The sequence below is a fragment of the Pistacia vera genome, unplaced genomic scaffold (genome assembly GCF_008641045.1).
Source record: "Pistacia vera cultivar Batoury unplaced genomic scaffold, PisVer_v2 Contig805, whole genome shotgun sequence".
Classification (NCBI taxonomy): Eukaryota; Viridiplantae; Streptophyta; class Magnoliopsida; order Sapindales; family Anacardiaceae; genus Pistacia; species Pistacia vera.
The window spans coordinates 621,831-643,085 of NW_022196674.1; the positions used below are offsets into that span (position 1 = coordinate 621,831).

The 21,255-nt window shown below is 36.2% G+C and overlaps 1 protein-coding gene and 1 pseudogene across 1 annotated transcript; both read right to left on the reverse strand.

Moving 5' to 3' along the window:
• Positions 1-263: 263 nt before the first annotated feature.
• LOC116117374 lies at positions 264-1,100 on the reverse strand. The gene has a single exon (XM_031403413.1). It carries the CDS (start codon positions 1,098-1,100, stop codon positions 264-266), a length of 837 nt encoding a protein of 278 aa, XP_031259273.1.
• Positions 1,101-11,172: 10,072 nt separating this feature from the next.
• Positions 11,173-13,396, reverse strand: LOC116117375 (annotated as a pseudogene).
• Positions 13,397-21,255: the final 7,859 nt, after the last annotated feature.

Below are 21,255 nucleotides of genomic sequence, written 5' to 3' on the forward strand. Positions count from 1 at the left end.
AGTTGACTTTTTTTTTTTTTTTTTTTTCTCTGAAATAGAAGAAATATCCAGAGTTGCTTATTATAGAATGTTAGTTTCGTCTCCAAGCAAGTAGAAAATCAAATATAATTTACAAAACATTTTAGTTGTAAAAGTATATGCTCTCAGATAAGAGGGAAGATTGAGATATCAGATAAAAAATTTATCTGATTGATTTAGTATCAATAGGAATATACAAGTGTATTTGATTGATGTACAAGTATAAAGTATCAAAATTTTGTAATCTAATTGTAGAGGATGTTGAGAAGAGAGACTCTAGTTTTGATCAGACGCCTGCTCAAGGACTCAAGTCCAGCTTCAAAATCTTGAATGCTTGACTCAAATTCCTTAAGCTGGTTTTGAATGTTATCGGATTTGCTTGTCTTGTGAGCGATGATGGTAGACAATTCAGCATCCAACTTTTCAAACTCATTAATGTCTGTTTCTTCACCTGCTACCTTTTTTGAGTGGATTAGCTTGGAAACTACTGACCAGCTGTTTAGCTTTGATGGAACCTTTGGCCCTGAGATAAGGGACAAGAAGGATTCGATCACATTGAAAGTGACTGCTTCAACCTCTCTTAATATGCAAATTGTGGCGTTTGACTCATCTTTCTCACAGATTGGAGAGATTCTTTGGTTTTTCATGGCTTTCAAATTCTTCAAGGCCTTTTGGATGGTCATTTTTACTGTCTTCCTGGAGGTCAAGTATTTCTTAACCTCACTTGTAAGCTCAATATCATAACATCTTCTTCTGCGGAAAATTGATTGAAGGCCTTGTACAGCTTCTTTGGTTTGTACCAAGGAATCCTTAGCAATGCCACAGATATCCAAGAGTCTAAGAGATCCATTCAACATCTCGTCTTGGGCTAAAGCTTGTTGAATCGAAGCTAACTGAAGCAACTTATCAACACAATCATGCAAATCTTGAAGGCCATTTATCCCATGGCTTATTGATGATGATGATGATGTAGAAGTAGCTTGAGAAGCCCTTAATCTGCTCAAATGCTGATCAACTTCTGAAGTAATTGGGTGTGGTCTGGAAGGAAAACTGTTAGAGCGAGTATGGTAAGAAGGAGCCATTTTTTCCTCCTTTGGAATTGAAAATGCCTAGAAATTGATTGTTCAGTTCAATCTGCCTTCATTTTGTGACTATATGCTCTATATATATAATGAATAAGAGAGACAAGAGGAATCTCTTCTGCTTATTCAATTAGGTACATGATTTCAGATTTGGATATGAACATTATATTAGCTGCATTTATACGATGTCTCCCACCAGCTCCCCAACTCTTTTTTTTAAGCTTCAAAATCACACTAATATCTTCTCATGAGTAAAAAATAATATTTTTCTTTCTCAATGATACGCAAACTATGCGATGAATGGAGGAGGGTATTGACCCTGTCTCCCCTGCAACACTAGTTTCCTGTAGGAAACATGATGGTTGTGCACTCGTGCATATGTACTTAATATATAAATTTGTGTAATCAGGTATTGACAATATGCAAGTACAAGCAGGAAATGAAAATTAGAATATGCCTTGTGTGAGAAAAGTCTAGAAATAGAGAGAATTTGAGGGGAAAAACAGAGGCAGTTGTAGCCATTTAACTGAATTACTTACAGTTTATTTAGCTGGAGTAGAGGTGCACATATATACAAGTTCAGTCCATGAGCTGAACTGGAAACTACGTCGTTTACGTAGGATATAACTCCTTAAGCTATGTCGTTTTATTTGAAATACTGCCAACTCCTTGTAGCTTCCATTCTTGACATTTTAACCCAGCTACTTTGCATAGTCAATATTCCCCCTCAAACTAAACCGTGTATCTTCCAGCACTCTGTGCACTTTCCAGGACTTTATTGATCAGCTGCATAGTCAACATTCCCCCTCAAATCAAACTGTACTTTAACTCTGCACATCTGATGTTAAACTGCATTGTATCTCTGCACTGGGCCGCATTTAACTCTTCACTGGACTGCATTTTAACACTGCACATCTAATGCTGAACTACATTTTAACTCTACATATCTAATGCTACATTTTAGACTGCACTACAGCACATCTTCAACTATTCAGTACAAGAATCAACCATTCAGGACACCAATGCACTGGACATTTTAGACTGCACATCTGATGTTAAACTGCAGCACTGTACTGCATTTAACTCTGCACTGGTCTGCATTTTAACGCTGCACATCTAATGCTGGACTACATTTTAACTCTGCATATCTAATGCTACATTTTAGACTGCACTACAACACATCTTCAACTATTCAGTACAAGAATCAACCATTCAGGACATCAATGGAACTGAGTTTTGCAGGCTGATGTTACCTGCAGTCTTTCTGATACGATGCTTATTTCCATACTATATTCATCCTCTGCCATATAGGCTAATACGCAGACACATGGCAATACCAAATATATATAGATCTTATTGTCTTAAAATTTTGATTTATCAAAGATGACTATTGATTAACATTATGTTTTCTAAACATGTCCATGTTATACATTATCTGTAATTTTCTTAAGAATTGAAAATAGCAAGATTGTTGTCGCTGTTAGTTTCTCAAACCTGTAGAATACCCGCATTAATATATAAGGATAAGGATAAGATAAGGTCAAAAGCTTTGGTTATTTTACCAAATTAAAGTAAGTAATTCATATCAAAGTAAAGGAGTGGGCATATTTGAATATATTGGCAATTTCGATGAACCTTTTGCGTTTTGATTGAATTGATGATGTAGGTGATAATCTGCTGGAAATGGGACAACTTCCTGTTGGATATTCAAACCAGTTTTTAGAGCCAAAGTTTCAATTTCCGTTTCTTGTTATGACAGCAGTGGTTATGGAGCAGATATCAAGCCACTCATGTGAAGACTTTATGTGATGTTTTGTTGAGACTTGACTTGAGTTGGTGCATATGTTTTGATAAAGTGTATTTTGTAATATTTTATTTTTTACTGCAGTAGGTAAAACAGTGACTAAGTCTATATTTACATTGCTCTGTTCAATGAAAGAAAGTACAGAGAAAAATCCCTAAAAATTTTGTTGTCTCTTTCATGTTCAATCTCTCATTTTTACTCTGAAATTTTCTTCCTTGAGCCAACAAATGGTATTAGAGCAATATTGATCTTAAGGGCCTGATAACCTCATCTCTTCTTCTCCATTTTCTCAACCCCTGTTACGCAGAAATCAACTTCAAGTATCACACGAACTGACTCAATGGCACAACCTTCAACCTCTCTTTCTCCTCCAACCTTCAATAGGGAGCAATATCACATTTGGGCTATCAAAATGAAAACGTTCTTGAGAGGACAAGGATTATGGCAGTATGTTGAAGAGAATAGACAACCACCTGTACTATGGCCAAACCCCACCTTGAACCAGATTAGATTATACGATGAAGAAGCCACCAAATCACCTAGAGCCTTGTCCCATATCCATGCAGTAGTGACTGAGCAAGTGTTCACTAGAATCATGGCATATAAATCAGCCAAGGAAGCATGGGATAAACTCAAAGAAGAGTTCGGTGGCAGTGATACAACAAAGGGTATGTAGGTGCTAAACTTGAGGAGGGAGTTTGAGATGTTGAAAATGCAGGAGTCTGAAACCGTAAAAGAGTATGTGGATAGGTTGATGAATGTGGTAAACAAAATCAGATTAATGGGAGAGGAGATGACAGATAAAAGGATAGTTGAAAAGGTTCTTGTTAGCCTACCCGAAAAGTTTGAATCTAAGCTATCCTCACTTGAGGATTCTAAGGATTTGACACAAATCACCCTCACTGATTTGGTGTATGCCCTACAAGCTCAAGAACAAAGGAGATTGTTGAGGCGAGAGGACTTTAGTGAGGGTGCAATGGTGTCAGATTCAAAGGCAAACCAGGCCAGGGTGGAAGCAAGAGACCTACGGGAGAAAAGAAAAGAAAGGAGAGAATGGGAAACCAGTGGAATAAACCGGCTGGAGGGAAAGAATTTCCACCATGTGCTCACTGCAAGAAGAAGGGGCATAATGAAAAGAGGTGCTGGTTTAGGCCTAATGTTCAATGTAGATCATGCAAGCAATATGGTCACATTGAAAATGTATGCAAAAGCAAACCATCTCAGTCAACACAGCAAGCACAAATTGTGGAGGACCAGCAGCCAAACTTAGATCCAGAGTAGTTGTTCATGGCCTCATGCAGTGTTGTTCAAGCTCAAAATGATGATTGGTTGATAGATAGTGGGTGCACAAATCACATGACAGCAAACCTGGAAGACTTTGTGAATTTGGACAAGTCTTACCATTCCAAGGTTAAGGTTGGAAATGGGGAATTTGTGGCTGTGAAAGGGAGAGGAGATATTGTTGTGCAAACAAAATCAGGTATCAAACTCATTCCCAATGTATTGTATGTGCCTAGTTTAAGTCATAACTTTTTGAGTATTGGACAGATGATGGAGAGGAAGTATGCCCTGCACTTCCAGGATCAGTTTTGCACAATCCTGGACTGTGAAGGGAATGAATTGATGAAGGTTAGGATGATGGGAAAAAGCTTTCCCATTAGGCTGAACAAACCAGAATTAGAAGTATATGTTGTGGAGGTAGATGAGACTGAATTGTGGCATAAGAGATTAGGCCACTTAAATTACCATAGTCTTAAGGAAACTCAAACCAAAGAGTTGGTCTGTGACCTGCCCAAAATTGCTGAAAACAAAACCATTTGTGCTACTTGTCAACTTGGCAAGATGAGCAGATTACCCTTCCTTGTAAACAAGGCCTAGAGAGCTAGTGAGAGGCTGCAACTTATCCACACAGACGTGTGTGGACCTATGCAAACACCATCCCTAAATAGAAGCAAATATTTTATCCTCTTCATTGATGATTATTCTCGGTTGCGCTGGAGGTGTATTTTTTGAAATTAAAGAGTGAAGTTGCAGAGGTGTTTGAGAGGTTTAAAGTGCAAGTTGAAAAACAACCAGGCCTAAGTATAAAAACTGTTAGAAGTGATAATGGGAGTGAGTATACTTCCAACGAATTTGAGAAAATCTGCAGAGAGGCTGGAATTGTTCACCAGTTCAGTTGTCCCTATACTCCACAGCAAAATGGAGTTAGTGAGAGGAAGAATAGGACTGTAATGGAGATGGCAAGGTGTATGGTTGCTGAGAAGAGGCTGCCTAAATCATTTTGGGCAGAAGCTGTAAATACAGGGGTCTATTTGCTTAATAGACTCCCTACTAAAGCCTTGACAAATAAACACCCTATGAAGCTTGGTATGGAATGAAGCCCTCAGTTAGAAACCTAAAAATCTTTGGGAGTGTGTGTTATGCTCTCATTCCAGCAGCTAAAAGAAGTAAGCTAGATGAGAAGGCTTTGACAGGAATTTTTATAGGATACAGTGAGCAGTCCAAAGCCTATAGAATCTATGATCCTGCAACCAAAAAGATACACATCACAAGGGATGTGAGGGTGGATGACAAGGGGACGTGGAATTGGGTGAAAAATGAAGCTGAAATGGACAGAATAGAGCAGATTCCAGATACACCAGTGGATAGATTTGAGATTCCAGAAGAGGTAGACTTGGATGATGATTTTCCAATCAGGGGAACAAGGTCGTTGGTTGAGGTTTATGAGAGATGTAACGCAGCCATGCTTGAACCTGCAAACTTCAAGGAGGCTGCTAAATCCGAAATTTTTAAGAATGCAGTGCATGAGGAGATAAACATGATTGAGAAGAATGGAACATGGGAGTTAGTTGACAGACCAACAACCAGGAGAGTGATCCAAGTAAAATGGATTTTTAAAAGGAAGCTAAGGCCTGATGGTTCAGTGTACAAACATAAAGCAAGACTAGTTGTTAAGGGTTTTGCTCAACAATATGGTGTGGATTTTTTAGATACCTTTGCACCGATGGCTGCATGATACTATAAGGATTCTTCTTGCATTGGCAGCCCAATTTGAGTGGAGAATCTACCAATTAGATGTCAAGTCATCATTCTTAAATGGTTGGCTCAATGAGGAAATTTTTGTGGAGCAACCGGAGGGATATGAAGTGGAAGGGCAGGAGCATAAGGTGTATTTGCTGAGAAAGGCCTTATATGGCTTGAAACAGGCTCCTAGAGCCTAGTACAGCAGAATTAATAAGTATTTGATGAGTTTGGGTTATGCAAGGAGTGCTAATGAGCACACTTTATATGTTAGGAGGCTGGAAAATGAGTTTACCATAATTTCACTCTATGTTGATGACCTACTCATCATGGGGAGCAGCTCAACTTAACTTAATGATTTCAAATCAGCCATGCATAAAGAATTTGAGATGACTGATCTAGGGGAGATGTCCTACTTTCTTGGGATGGAAATCCACCAAAGTCACCAAGGGATATTTGTCAATCAAAAGAGGTATGCAACTGAAATTCCGCATAAATTCAACATGGACAAATGCAAATCAGTGGATACTCCACTGGCTATGAATTTAAAGCTAAGTAAGGATGATGGGGTTGAGAAGGTTGATGAAACAATGTATAGAAGCATCATAGGCTGCATTCTGTACTTGACTGCCACCAGACCAGATTTAATGTTGGTAGCGAGTGTCCTCTCTAGGTTCATGTCCAATCCAAGTGAAATCCATCTCAAGGCAGCCAAGAGAGTGCTGAGGTATGTTAAAGGAAGTGATGAGCTTAGAATATGGTTCAAAAAGGCTGAAAAATTACATCTTGTTGGCTATTCTGACAATGATTGGGCTGGATGCATTGATGATATGACGAGTACATCAGGTTATGTATTCTTCTTGCACTCAGGGGCCATATGCTGGCATTTGAAGAAGCAAGACACAACAGCTCAGTCCACGGCAGAAGCAGAATACATTTCTGCTGCTGTAGTTAACCAAGCTATTTGGTTGAGAAAGGTCATGCTGGATTTGAGGCAGATTCAAGAAGAACCTATTGTGATTTTTTGTGATAATCAATCAACAATGGCTATGGCAAAGAATCCAATCCTACACAACAGGACAAAGCATGTCAAGATCAAGTTCCATGTTGTGAGAGAAGCTGAAAGTAATGCTGAAGTAAAACTAATCCATTGCAGGGGTGAAGATCAACTTGCGGATATCATGACCAAGGGTCTACCTAAAACCAAGTTTGAGAGTTTGAGACTTAGACTTGGTGTTTCCAGCAAGCTTATCAAGGAGGAGTGATGATGTAGGTGATAACCTGCTGGAAATGGGACAACTTCCTGTTGGATATTCAAACCATTTTTTAGAGCCAAAGTTTCAGCTTCCGTTTCTTGTTATGACAGCAGTGGTTATGCAGCAGATATCAGGCCACTCATGTGAAGACTATATGTGATGTTTTGTTGAGACTTGACTTGAGTTGGTGCATATTTTTTGATAAAGTGTATTTGTAATATTTTATTTTTTACTGCAGTAGGTAAAACAGTGACTAAGTCTGTATTTACATTGCTCTATTAAATGAAAGAAAGTAGAGAGAAAAATCCCTAAAAATCTTGCCGTCTCTTTCATGTTCAATCTCTCATTTTTACTCTGAAATTTTCTTCCTTGAACCAACATGAATGAAGTGGTGAATGTGCAAGGATTCGTTCTTTACCTAATTAATTTGTAAAAAGCAGCTAGCTTAGATACGTGGTAGACCAACATTCATGATTCATCGAAAGAGGCAAACCAAATCCAAGTCAAAGTGCAAGGCACCAAAACCTAATTATTTAATTTCAGCATTCTTCTAAGATGAACACATGCCATGGATATTCTTCAAGGATATCCTTACTTTCATATATATCTCTTTTCTACACAATTTTCTTCAAATTCATTTCAAAATAAATTAAGATTTCATGTAATAATTAATAGAGTACATGCATAACTAGCACCCCAAGTACTACAAACTCTATTTTACATAACAATTGTTTTACTTATAATAGAGATTATATTAATGAATAAAGAGCAACAAGTTAACATTGACTCAAAGCGTATGCATGTAACATATGATAAAAATAAATAAATAAAACCTATGGATTACTTCAACTTTGTTTTTACCATATATTGGGTAAAAACCAATGCATTTGAAAATGTGGTAAATTCTTGAAACTTGGGAAAGCACATAATATTTTTTTATCTTTAAAGTAAAAAATACCCGATTCACGAGAGGGATGTGGTTCACAAAATAGAAGACTTTCTCCCGGATCATAATCTTCCTTGTAAACGTGACCATTCTCATCCAAAAAGAAAATGCAATTCCCCTCCAAGTAGTTGAGATTTCTATCTAGAATGTATGAACTGTGTTGTGACACAAATAATATTTGATCATCCAAGCTATTTAACCTAGTTGTATCGGTGGATGCGATAGTAGGATAACCAATCTTCAACACATAAAATCCACGAGTTGAGTCATACGTAAATAGACACCTAGTATCATAATGATCATAGTAGTCTATTTGAGTAGCTGTATGTTCAAGCATCTTTTGAACAAGTAAAATTTCACCTTTGGACTCCACCAAATATGACTTTATCCCTTCACAAACCGTTGTTTATCCTAATTCAAATTCAATTTCATTATATTGTTGGATATCAGGACAAGGGACTGATAATATTTTGAGAATAATATCCTCATCCCCTACCCTTAATTGATGTGTTTCAAGAAAATGTAATTCTGTGTGGATCAAAGCATGCCATATTCCATTAGAATATAGGATGTCGTATAAATAAGTATAATAATTCCAGATAGTCTGCAAATTGCCAACTTATAATATGGAAACATGATTCCTGCAACTATAACGTTTGTAGAATCTGTCGATGATAATTCAAATTTAACAAAAAAGTGATCAATATCTCGTGAAACTTTCAATTCAGATTGGTAAGTTAGGTAAGTTTGAAAAGATGGAATTGTCGTGAGAGGAGGTAGCTGAATATGTATACCTGAGATTGGATTGAAGAGAAAACTTCGGGGATTGCATTGAGGGCCATTAGCAATTATAAGCCAACCTTTGGAAGATCCAAAAACCAATTGACTCTTCCTAATTTCTTGGGGAGGTTGAATTTATAAAGAAAGCCTCCACACAAATCAAGGAATCTCACACAATTGGTTTCCCTTTCATAAGGTAACATCATCCACGGGAAGATGACAATGTTTTGGACATTGTTTTGGAATGCTGATCTCCCTGACATGCAAGTCCTACTCATACTAAGAGCATCACGTAAACTTAATTTGCGGATAATTTTGCCTAATATATCTTCCAAAAGTGACTCCCAAATCCTCTTCTCCTCCTCCTCATCTCTGTGGTCTTTCTCCTCTTTCTTTTCGAATTTGCTCTGTAACAGAGTTAACGTCTTCTTCAAAAGGTTTGCCATGGAATTGAATGGGAAATTTCAAGAAATTTGATACAGGGAGGGAATTATGGTTTCTTGTGTCAAAGAAGTATACTAGTATATATATATAATAAGTTCGTGATATGCTCTTACGAGTAAGAATAGAAATTTGAATAAGAGTTAAATTTATTAATTTTCAATACCAATAGGATACTGATTCTACTGATAGAGTAGGAGTAGGAATTTAAATAAGAATAAATTTAATGATTTTTAAGAATTTTAATAAGAGTAATTTATCATTGAGTGATGCTATATACGCATCCCAGCAATTAAATTATTAGCCCCTACTTCTATGTAATATCTAAAATTACCCTTTTATTTTTGTATTTTTCTTTCTTTTTTTTTTTAAAGTTTCAAGACATTGTAATTAAATTTCTTAATTCATAATTGTTCTAAAACTAGTGTTTATCAATACTACTATATATATATAAGAGTTAGAAATTTCTATGGGTCTTTGTTTATTTATTTTTGGCAAGGATTTAAATTGATATAGGGACTTATGGTTTCTTGTGTCAAAGAAGTATACTCCTATTTATGTAACAAGTTTGTGAAAAGAAATTTGATTAAGAGTTAAATTAATAAATTTCCAATACCAATAGGATATTGATTCTACAGATTTCAGATAATTTACAACTTCACTCAAGAGTAGGAATAGGAATTTGAATAAGAATTAATTTATTGACTTTTAAGAATTTTAATAAGAATAATTTATTATGTTTACAATATTATTGCGGCTTTGTTTGTGACGCTGTAGATGGTTGGTGTGCTCGAAAATTCAATCAAGGTTAGTTTAACTTTAGGTGTGAAAATCAGTATTTAGTTTCATGTTGACTTAATGCATTTGGGTGTATGCACGTTTTTGTGTATTGAATTCTTTTATGTTATTTCAAACAATGGAAATGAGAATGACTTTATTTCATGTTGACGGTATACGTTTATCCGGAGTTATAGTCTTTCTTTAAATTAATGTGTTGTTGCCCAGTTGAATTGAATCCTTGTTTGGCTTCTTAATCAATCCAGTGTGCTACCTACCATCTATTTTAATAATTTCTGCTGTTTGTGTTTTTCTTTTTTTTTTTTTTTTTTTGGCTTGCTAATTTTTTATCAAGTGACTTCTGTCTGAATTACATAGAATGTTTCGTGGCTATCATCAATAGAATGAATGAGATGGGAACTTCAACCTTTTCCAGCACGGTATCTATAAATTTATGAACATTATACCAGAGTATGAGTTCTTAAAGATTCAATTAAAAGCATTCCGATCAAGCAACATACTATCTCTCTCTTTCTTTTTTTTTTTTTTTTTTTTTTTTTTTTTTTTTTTTTTTACAATGATTGATAGTCAAGATATATAATATAATGCGGAATTTAATCATTTATCTACGGTTATATTGTTCAAGTGTTGTTGAAAGTCAAACGTGAATGATTTGTCAGTTAATATTGGAGAGATGTCTTCTAACCTATGTCTCTAGAATATTTTGCGTTTTTGTGATATATCTTTGACGGAGAAGATGATATTTTTATATATGGCTAGGCTAGGGACCAAGTAACCCCCATTAACTATCTTTAACCTCTCATCAATGATCAAAAGAGGTAGTTAAATAACTCATTTAAACTACGTTGAACTGCATAATTACATAATTGTGACATGTGACGGCATCAAGTCTTACAAGTCCGACTCCTTTTTCAAGTTTCTGTCTGGATGAGTTTAGTCCATGGCTCGTTTTGGAGAGTTGCAACAACAAACTTACATGCATCCTCGTTAATTCCTTTTCTCGGCTCTACTGGTACATGTTGATAATCAGAAGTTAAAAGCAAAGGCAATGCATCACAGGCTCTTAGCTGCCATACGCTTAATAATTGTTCCAATTTGCATTCTTTCTTCACTATCAATGACTTTCATCGTACCACTTCTGTCATAATAATGCGAACGCATGGCCAGTATCATCCCGGCAGCTCCCTTCCAGTGTGTGTGAACAACCTTTTCGTTGATCCCCCTCATCAAGACACCACTTCTCTTTTTCTGATCTGAATTAAAGGCCTCTACATGGATTATGTCACAATTTTGTTTTGACACATGCAGGTTCATTTCCAAGTCTAAGACAGTCGAGGAAAGTATTGCTTTCTCAGTTTGGACTATCAGATATCTCAGGCGGTGATCTAGAGTTTGACTGATAAACAGTACCAATTGTGTTTAGACCAACCCCTTCTTGTAGCAACTCATAAACCTTAGCAGCTATATCCGCATCCTTCATTGCTTCTTTTCCAACCCAAAACGCTGTCACTTTCATTTAATTCAAAGTAAGCGTGCCTGCTTTGTCTGAGCAGATTGTTGTGGTGGATCCCATCGTTTCGCAAGCAGAGAGTTTTCTAACCAATGCATTATCTGCCATCATACGCTTCATAGAGTATGACAGAGTGAGAGTAACAGCCAGAGGCAAACCTTCTGGGATTGCAACCACCACTGTTGTGACTGTTGCAGCAATAATTCTCAGAACTGTATTCATAACATCGTCAAACTTTGACTTGCCGCGGTTGAATTTTGTTATAAATCAATATCAATCCTTCAACCTGCAAGATTAGACACAAAACAAACCAGAATCTGCAAGAACAAAGCACAAACACACAACACAAGATATACCGTGGTTCGCTTGTTCAAAATAGAACAAGTTACATCCACGTTGAACTCCAGAATATGGAGCTCGCTGCACTAGTATTGATTTCCTCAAAGATTACACTTTATAGAAGAATCTTCTTCACTGATATTCCCAGAAACAAACACTCACTCACTTCCCTGTATCCCGCAAATCCTAATAGCCCTAGAGTGTTCTATAACCTTCAAGGAACCCCTGCCCTCAAACACAACTCTAGATAGATTCACACAGAGAAGAAACCCAGAATGAGCATGAAACCCTAACCCAGACCAAACGAATTTTACAGAGAAAAACCAAAAGAATACCTAAACTCGATTGCCCTCAAATGCGTGAATAGTCCCCTTTTATACTGTTGACTTCTGAATGCATTTGAGCCGTTGGATTCTCTTTATCATTGATGGCTGAGATTCATTTGGAATATTGAACAAAACGACAGCGTTTTGTTTCCTGGTTAAACGATGTCGTATGCTTCACTTATTTAACAAATTCTCTGTCTCCTCTTTCATCCATGGTGTTACCTGTGAAACAATGAATCAACATAACAAAGGACCAGCACAGCTATTGCCAATCCAATCTTTCGGATATAGGAAGTCAGCTTGTTCAGGCGAACTTGCAGTGGAGTCTGCTGATCCAAGTCACGGCTAATAGAACTCATCATCTCTCCCCATGTCGTTTTCATACCGACAGAAGTGATGAGCATATAACCATAACCATCTGTGACCTTTGTGCCAGAAAGCAAAAAAGGATTCTTGCTGCCATTGATCTCAACATGGTCACTTTCACCAGTCATGCTAGATTCATCCAACTTCAAGGAGTGACCATTCAAGAACAACCCATCAGCCTGAATTTGATCGCTGATCTTCAGACACACAACATCACCCACTAAAACTTCAAAGATTAACACGGCTTGGCGCCTGCCATCTCTCACTACTTCAACTTTTATGTCACCACTCTCATCAGAAAGCTTTTCAAATTGTTTATTTTGCTTAAAGTTACTCGCGGCAGAGACAGTTACAACCAAAAACACAGCAAATATAATACTGCTGCCATCATACCACCCTTCTTTCAAGCCATCTTCTTTAATTCCGAAGGCTAGAGAAAGTACTGCACGGACTAGAAGTATGATAATGGTACTATCTTTGAATGCTTCGTAAACAAAACTAAACACGTTTTTTGCATCTAGCTTTTAATAACAGTTTTGACCAAAAGCATTCGTTCTATGTAGAAATTGAGCCTCATTACCTGGGACACCATTCTTTTCGTCGGTTCCAAGAATTGCAGCAACTTGCTTCACTCCTCCAAGATTACTCAAAGATTCGAAGTTCTTCTCTTTCACCATGGTAGTGAGTATTTTCTGATCAATGTCGAGAAAATTAACTCCAGCGTCTACCGATAACAATGGCAACATAAGAGAGGGACCGCAACATTTGTTTGTTGCTATCTTTGACAAAAAACCAAGAGCCCTGGTGAAGCGAATGACATCAAAAGCCAATCGCCGCCTTCTTTTTTGGAGTTTTGCCAGAGCCTAGAGACTATGTTCTTGGTCGCATATTTCTGGTTCGTTGGGTTTTCAAAGCTTCAAAGACATGGTAATGGAGGGTTGAAAATGAATACCCCTGACCCAAAAAAAAAAAAAAAAAAAGAAGAAAGAGAAAAACCGAAAAGCCAAGAAAATGCAAAACCAAGAACAAAGCAAGAAAGAAGATGAATTCAAGAAAAAAGAAAGTGAGTAGCTTTCAACAGAAATAAATCAACTTTAATTAGTTGGCCAGAAGCTAGCAAAGGAGAGAAATAACAATCAACACAAGAGGAATAAAGATTACAATGATAAGCAGTCAGGGTTAAGGGGAGACTGGGGAGTCAGTGAGGTGGTAACAGGTGTGTGACTTCGGTTTGAGTTTGCGAGGTAGAATATTTTGAAGCTTCTCACCCCCCTTCCCCCCCGGCCGTGTCCTTAACCCGTTTGTGAAAATTCATTTTTCTTGTTTTGTTTGATTTCTCTCGTACTTCTAATTCTCAACTCTGATGGTATACATAAACATTGTGAGGTGGTAAAGGAATGGTGATTATAGACATCTTTATATTGATTATTATGCATAAGAGAAGTAACTAAAATATAGTTGAAATTAGTAAATCGTAAACATGTTATTGGAAGTTATATCTAAAAAGCATTGCTTCATTTTAACACTTAATTATTTTTTTCACATTTGGCCTGTTCTATTTCTATACTTAAAACATGCTTCATTTTAGTTTAATTTTAGGTGTGAAAATCAATATTTAGTTTCATGTTGAATTAATAATTTGTGCTGTTGTGTTTTTTTGGCTTGCTATTTTGATCAAGTGACTTCTGTCTGAATTATATAGTATGTTTAATGATTATCATCAATAGAATTGAATGAGATGGGAACTTCAACCTTTTCTAGCATAGAAAATTTGGTTTATTATTAATTGCTAATGACAGGGCGGTGGTTTCTGGATAAAATAGATGTAAAACCCCATTTTTAATCCTAATATATATTACATATTCTTTGTGATTTTCGTTTTATAGAAGGGCATTTCTGTTAGTTTTTAAAAGTTTTATTGGGAGTGAATTTGAAATAAATGGAAGCTGCTGGGTTTGCATGTAACGAGGGGACAAAATATGGAGTTTTTTAATGGAAAGCTGATGTGGCATGGGTTTAACGAGATTATGTGTAATTCAGGGGCAAAAACATAATTCTAAAAAGATTAAAAAATAAAAAGGGGCAAAATATGGATTTTTTTTTTAATGGAAAGCTGATGTGGCATGGGTTTAACGAGATTATGTGTAATTTAAGGGCAGAAACATAATTCTAAACATATTAAAAATATAAAAAGGGGCAAAATTCCTTCAAATGAAGGGGAAGAGAAGAAACATGGAGAGGAAGAAGAGAGAAAAGAAAAAGGGAGAAGAGAGTGTGAGGTCCGACCGAGAGGTAGAGTGAGAGTGATCTGGAATCGGTGGAGCAGAGCAAAACCCAAGCAAGATTAGCCCAGATCTAGGCTCGGGATCAGAGGAGAAAAGTGTTTGAAGCTTGCTAGTTCGATGATTCATGCCATGTCGGATGAGCAAGATATGCGGAAGATGGGGGGGCTTGCCTCCCCCTTCCCTTTTACCTATGCCATGATGATCATGGGCAGCTTATCTCTAATTGGATTTCCTTTTCTAACTGGATTTTATTCCAAAGACGTGATCTTAGAGCTCGCTTACACAAAGTATGTTTGGCTGACCTGAATGGTTAGTGGATCTAAACTGTTTTCCTTAGAAACTTAAACTTATGCCTTTGCATGTAGATGTTTTTTACTACCGTTCATGTGTTCTTGCAAAAAATCTTTACTATGCATGATGTTTGGGAGATATTGATTCTAGGTTGCTTTCGGCTAGGTGAGTTGAGACGTGTTGGTTGTGTTGGTTGCTGAAATCTTGTTTTAAATATGAAAGTTCGCTGGTTTGTGTTGCTACATTTGCTACGGCTGAATGCATAATAAGGTTTTGGTTGAAAATAGTTTGCTAGAAATTGATTAGGTACGAAGCTTGCTGAAACCTTACCTTTTCATCCTCGGCTGAGCCAATTTTTGAGTGAAAATGTTTCAGATCTGATTTCAACAAGGCTTATTTGTGTTGCATGTCACCAGATCTTTCCTTAAAACATAGTGTTGGGGATTGGTTAACACACTTTGGTGTTTAAGTACCCATTTTAACATGCAGCAGAATATTACCAAGTTGATTATTTTCAATTTTTAACCACAACAAACATAAATGCAGAAAGTAAAGAACACAGCCATATACATGGTTTGGCTAAATCCACATTTGGCCTACATCCATGGGACCTTGTTCAGATCGAAGCAATCCACTAAGTCAAAAACACATTACAAGATATAATTCAAAGCTGATCTAAGTTACAGTAAAAAGAACTCCCTATTCAACTTTACACTTAGCACAACACTCTGAATCCTTAACGTGTAGCAACTCCTTGGAGCTTCTTCTCGCTGGGAACACACCTGAGAACAGCTTGTAAACCACCAAGCTTCAAGCACCGACGCCACGCATCATCAGCAAAAGAACCACGTTCCAACAATCATCAAGTCTATGTTTGAAATGGTGAGGTTTTTGGCACAATAATGGAAAAGGAATCTTGAACCTTAAGAGAAAGAATACTCTAAGAATTTCTTAGTACAATGAAATAAAAGATCAAAAGGTTAGATTCATTTACGCAAGAAAGAGTATTATACAATGAAGGATTTCTTGCACAACAATATAGTGCCACATCAGCCAACAAGGGGCTGACCCATGTTTGTCCAAATAAGGAAAGTATTCCTTCTTTTGATTTGGACCACAAAACAAATCGGGAAAGATAACTTTATTCCCTAGGACCATTTAAGGATATTATGACACATGTAAAAGGTCCTAAATATCAAGAGACAAAGATAAACAATATCTTTTTCACTTAATCAGACATACAACTCGTGTTGGGTTGCAAAATATTTGAAGCAAGAGTGTAAGCATAGACCGTTGTGCACACACACTTGCAACGAAACAAGCCAAGACACAAGTCTGGCAAACAGTGTGCACTGAGAATTGATGTGCACACACACAACAGATGAAACAAGTCAAATAAAAGGATTGGCAGCCAAGCTCATAAGTTCGACAAAAATGAATATTCTACACATAGGACTCATGTTTGCATATTAATATCTTGTTGAGAGTCTTGTTATTTTGTGAAGCTATTTAAAATTCTCCCCCTCATGCTTCGGCTATGTTGTTACCAGTGTTGGTGTATGTAAATAAACGGCAGTTGTGTTGCTGGATAATATACTTGGGTGTTTTTGGCTGGACAGTAGACTTGATGGTATTGGAAGCATGCTTTAAATAATAAATAAATGGGTGTGTTATGATTCTTATTTGTCTTATTTATATACATATAACTTGGCTGAATATTGCACTAGTTTTGGTCCGAAAATGTGAGACTTCATGCAGCATATTCTTTGGTATGAAAAGGGATGGTTTCGTGGAATTTTATAATGGAAAGCTGATGTGGCATGGGTTTAACGAGATTATGTGTAATTTAGGGGCAGAAACATAATTCTAAAGCTTGAATTAAGAAACTTTTCTTCAAATATATTGGAAAAAATAAGCCAAGTGGAAAAAGATATCAGCTTATTGTGTGTCAAAAACTACTTTGCTACCTATGGTTTAAATGTGATTGCTTCATATATGCCACAATTTCATTAGAGTATCAGTAACTCTACAGTTTGAAGTTTAAAAAGTAAACGTCATGAATTTTCAACTAGCATGATCCTTAGAGATACTATCATATATCATTTACGTATGATTTGGAAAAATTATTCAAAATGACATATTAAACCATTGTGATTCTGGTGCCTGAGTAACAGGTTGACCTATTGCAAGGCTACTCTAAAAAAAAATTCTCAGCTACAGAGCATGATTCTATGTTAAGAGTTCAAAAGATCTCCATAAATTGCCCTCCTTGATAAACAACATTTTAACAACCTTGACTTATGTCATTTGTCTGGTTTCAACTTCCATCAGCAACAAAAAGAGAATAAAGAAAGAAATGTTTGCATTGCAGATGACAATTATCAATTGATTAAATAAAGCTGTATCGTATACTACTAAAAGGAACAATTTTCCAAAAAAAAAAAAAAAAATGAGAAGGAAGGAGGAAAAAACGAGTTTAAAAACTTTCAAATTCAAATCCTGTCCATAAATCAATCTAGAATAATTGAAAGCAAGTAATGCAAAAGAATTATACCTCTAAGCCTGTCCCACTAAATCTTTTATTGTAGCATCTCTTGTAGATGGATCTAGCTTCACTTAAATGTCCCAATTCAATTTCCATAGCTATATAACCTTGCCAGGCTTCCAATATTGACCCGCTGCATAGAAAAAAAGCTAATTAATGTAATCTAATTGAAGGCTTGTGTTTTGTTGTTAATCTATTTGTTTGATCTATTCTATTATGTTCTAGATTAATTCATTGCAATTAATTCAATCTTTAGTTGATATTTGGGTTTGATCAACCTTAATGTTAGTTGATTGATTGTATGAGACAAGATTGTGTGTGGAATGATTAATTTGTAGCCTTGCCCAGATATAGATTGGTTATTGTCTTTAAGATCGTCTTGTGCTTAATGTGTTTTCATTACTAGACCGGGCTACACGCCACTAGCTAGTTTAGTTGATGGAAACACTAGGTTATTCCGAATGGCACTAGTAATACCTTAGAAATAAGAGACAGTGTGCCTATCTTGATTAGCTCTAAAAATGGATGATTTGTGTCTATGCGAATGAGTTCCTTCGTTGTTTAGACTAGGCTACACGCCACTAGCTAGTTTGAACGATGAAAGTACTAGGTTGAACCCAATGATTTACGAACCCTAGAATGGAGTTGGGGGAACGATAGTTTGATGATGAACACGTAGCCTAATAATTATGAAGGAGTTAGAGCCCTAGGATTCTTTGTAGATAGTTAGATTTAGATTTACTTTAGTGTCATTTATATGTTTTCTCTATTTCAAATCTTGTTACTCTCATCAAGGCTTAGTTTCTAGGATTGCGAGAGCACTTCCAGTCTATGTGGGATCAACCCCTACTCGCACACTATGCTACGATTGCGACTCGTGCACTTGCAAAGGATTAAACTTTGTATGTCTGTCATGATGACACACTAGAAAATGAACAATTCCTAGCCTTTACGACTAACCAAGAGGACATTAATAGTGTGTCGTTGGATGACTCTAATGATGTTTACAAAGAGCAACAAGAGGCTTATGACTGAGGCTTAGTTAAAAGGAATCAAGAGAATCAAATCTCTTGAAACTGAAAAATCTCATTTGTCAGAAGATAAGAAAATTTTGAATGACAAAATGAAAGCCTTGTTATATGACTTGTCCAATAAAGAAATTTTGTTGAATCAAGCTTTAAATGAACTAACTAAGGCCAAGGCCATTGTCGAAATGTTAAATGCAGGTTCCTACAAGCTTCATGAAGTTCTTGGACAAGGGAAGATGTTTGGTGATAAAACTGGTTTGGGATTCTCTCCTGGTGCTGGCACTTCCAAACCTGGAGTGACCACCTTTGTGAAAGCCTCTCAATCAATTCAGAAATCTGTTGTTGCACCAAATGATCAGACCTTGATGGTAAAACGTTTTATTCCTATCTGTCATTTTTGCCAAAATAAAGGTCACATCAGACAAAACTGTTTTAAACTCATTTCGTATTTGAAAAGATGTATTGGAGATAATGATTTTAATATAGTAAGGTTACCACCTCAGTTTCTCAGGTTATCACATCAAAACAATTTTTTCAAAAACCACAAAATGTGGAAACCTAAGCTTAGCGCTAACTGTGTTGTTCCACATCCCTCTTTGCCTGTCTCTCAAATCGATAGTGGTTGTTCTAGATACATGACAAGTAACAAATATTTTTTCTCTAAGTTTGAATGCTTGGAAAATGGTCATGTTTCTTATAAATATGGTCATCTTCATGACTTAGTTGAGGATAAGGTTATTTCACTTGCACATGTAAACACGGAGTCCCAACTTGCTGACATATTTACAAAGGCTTTAGACTTTCAAACTTTTGTGAATTTGAGGAAGTCTGCTGGACTAACTGTAACGCTCACATTGAGGTATGTAGCTTTACTTATGCCCTTATACCCTTAGTTGAATTTTGTTAAAGTTATCTTGAAAAGTGTGAAGAAAATCCCTTAAATTGTCATTAGAGGTAAAATGCTCTTTTCACTCATAATTAGTTGAAAAAGTGGGGAGTGAAAAGAAATAGAATAACATGGAGAAGATAATAAAAATGAGGGCATTCTTGTAATTGACTAAGGGACATAGATGGAATTTTTAGAAAGTGCAAGGATAAAATGGGAATCTATATATATTATTTTATGATATTAAGAGTTGAAGAAGAGAAACCCTAGCCACTCTACCCTCCATTCAAGCCATTCTGTACCCAAATTCTCTCAAATTTCTTCATTAAATTTCCAGGGAAATTCATAGGATTTTGGCTAACTTTTGATAGATTTTCAATCCTAAGCATCCAAAGATAAGATTCTTGCACCAAGAAGTGAGATTAAATTTTAAAGTTTTGAATTCTTATGGTTGTATATGCTTAGGGTTTGAGAAGGAGGGAATTCTACCAAAGAGGGAGTATAGTGTTGGAGTTGCTCAAATTCAAGGTAAGTAAACCTAATTTGAACCTTAATTTGAGCAAGACTTTGTTCAATGAATTTTTTTGCATGTTTGTATGTGATGGTATGAGAGAATTATGGGCTGTTTTTTATGTTTATTGATGTATAAATTCTAGCCATGAGAAGTAGTGTATGGTTATGTGATGATTTGGTGAAGTTGTGGAAGATTTTGTGTTGAGATTTTTGGAGTGTAGAGAAGTGAGAAATTCGGCCAGGTTTGATACTCAATTTAGTGAGTTTTTGGCTCACAATTTGGTTGAATTAGAGAGTTGTGGAAGTGTAGCCAACATGGTAGTAGCATGTGCATATGAATTGTTTGATGAAAATCCTAAGAGAAAACATGTTACCATGGTTGCCCTGTCAAATCCGTGACCTTCTGAGTGATTTTTTAGCATCTTACCCATCGAACAAGGCTGAAACCTAAACATAAAAGTTGTAGCCCTTTCTCTAAGCTTTAAAATGAGACCAAGATCATAGCAATCCAAGGTGTATAGCTTGAGATATGTCTTCTTGAATATGACATGCGCAGAATGACTACCTCAAAAGTACCTCCAATTTATTAGTTATTTTTAGTCTAATAATCTATGATTGATTTCAAGTATGGGAATGTTGTTGGTAGAGAATACTAGTTCCATAATGATATCTTTATATGCCATAATGCATCCTCACATTCTCACATTTGCATTTAGAAAGAATAGCAAAGAATGAGCATATTTCCATGCACATACATATGTATGAGAACATTAAAGAACAAAGAGGAAGAGAGTTTGGATGAATTGAAGAGAATTTCTTTTATGCATGTATATGCTTATTTATGAAGAATTGTTGATGGAATGGATATTGAATGATGGTTAGAATTTATCCATGAGAAGTAGTGTTTGTGTGCTTGATGTTTGATGAGAGTTTGGATGAATTATGGAAGAATTGGAGTAGAATTTATGGAGTGTGAATCCTGGACAGGTTTGACATTAATCTTGGTTTGTTTTATTCCAA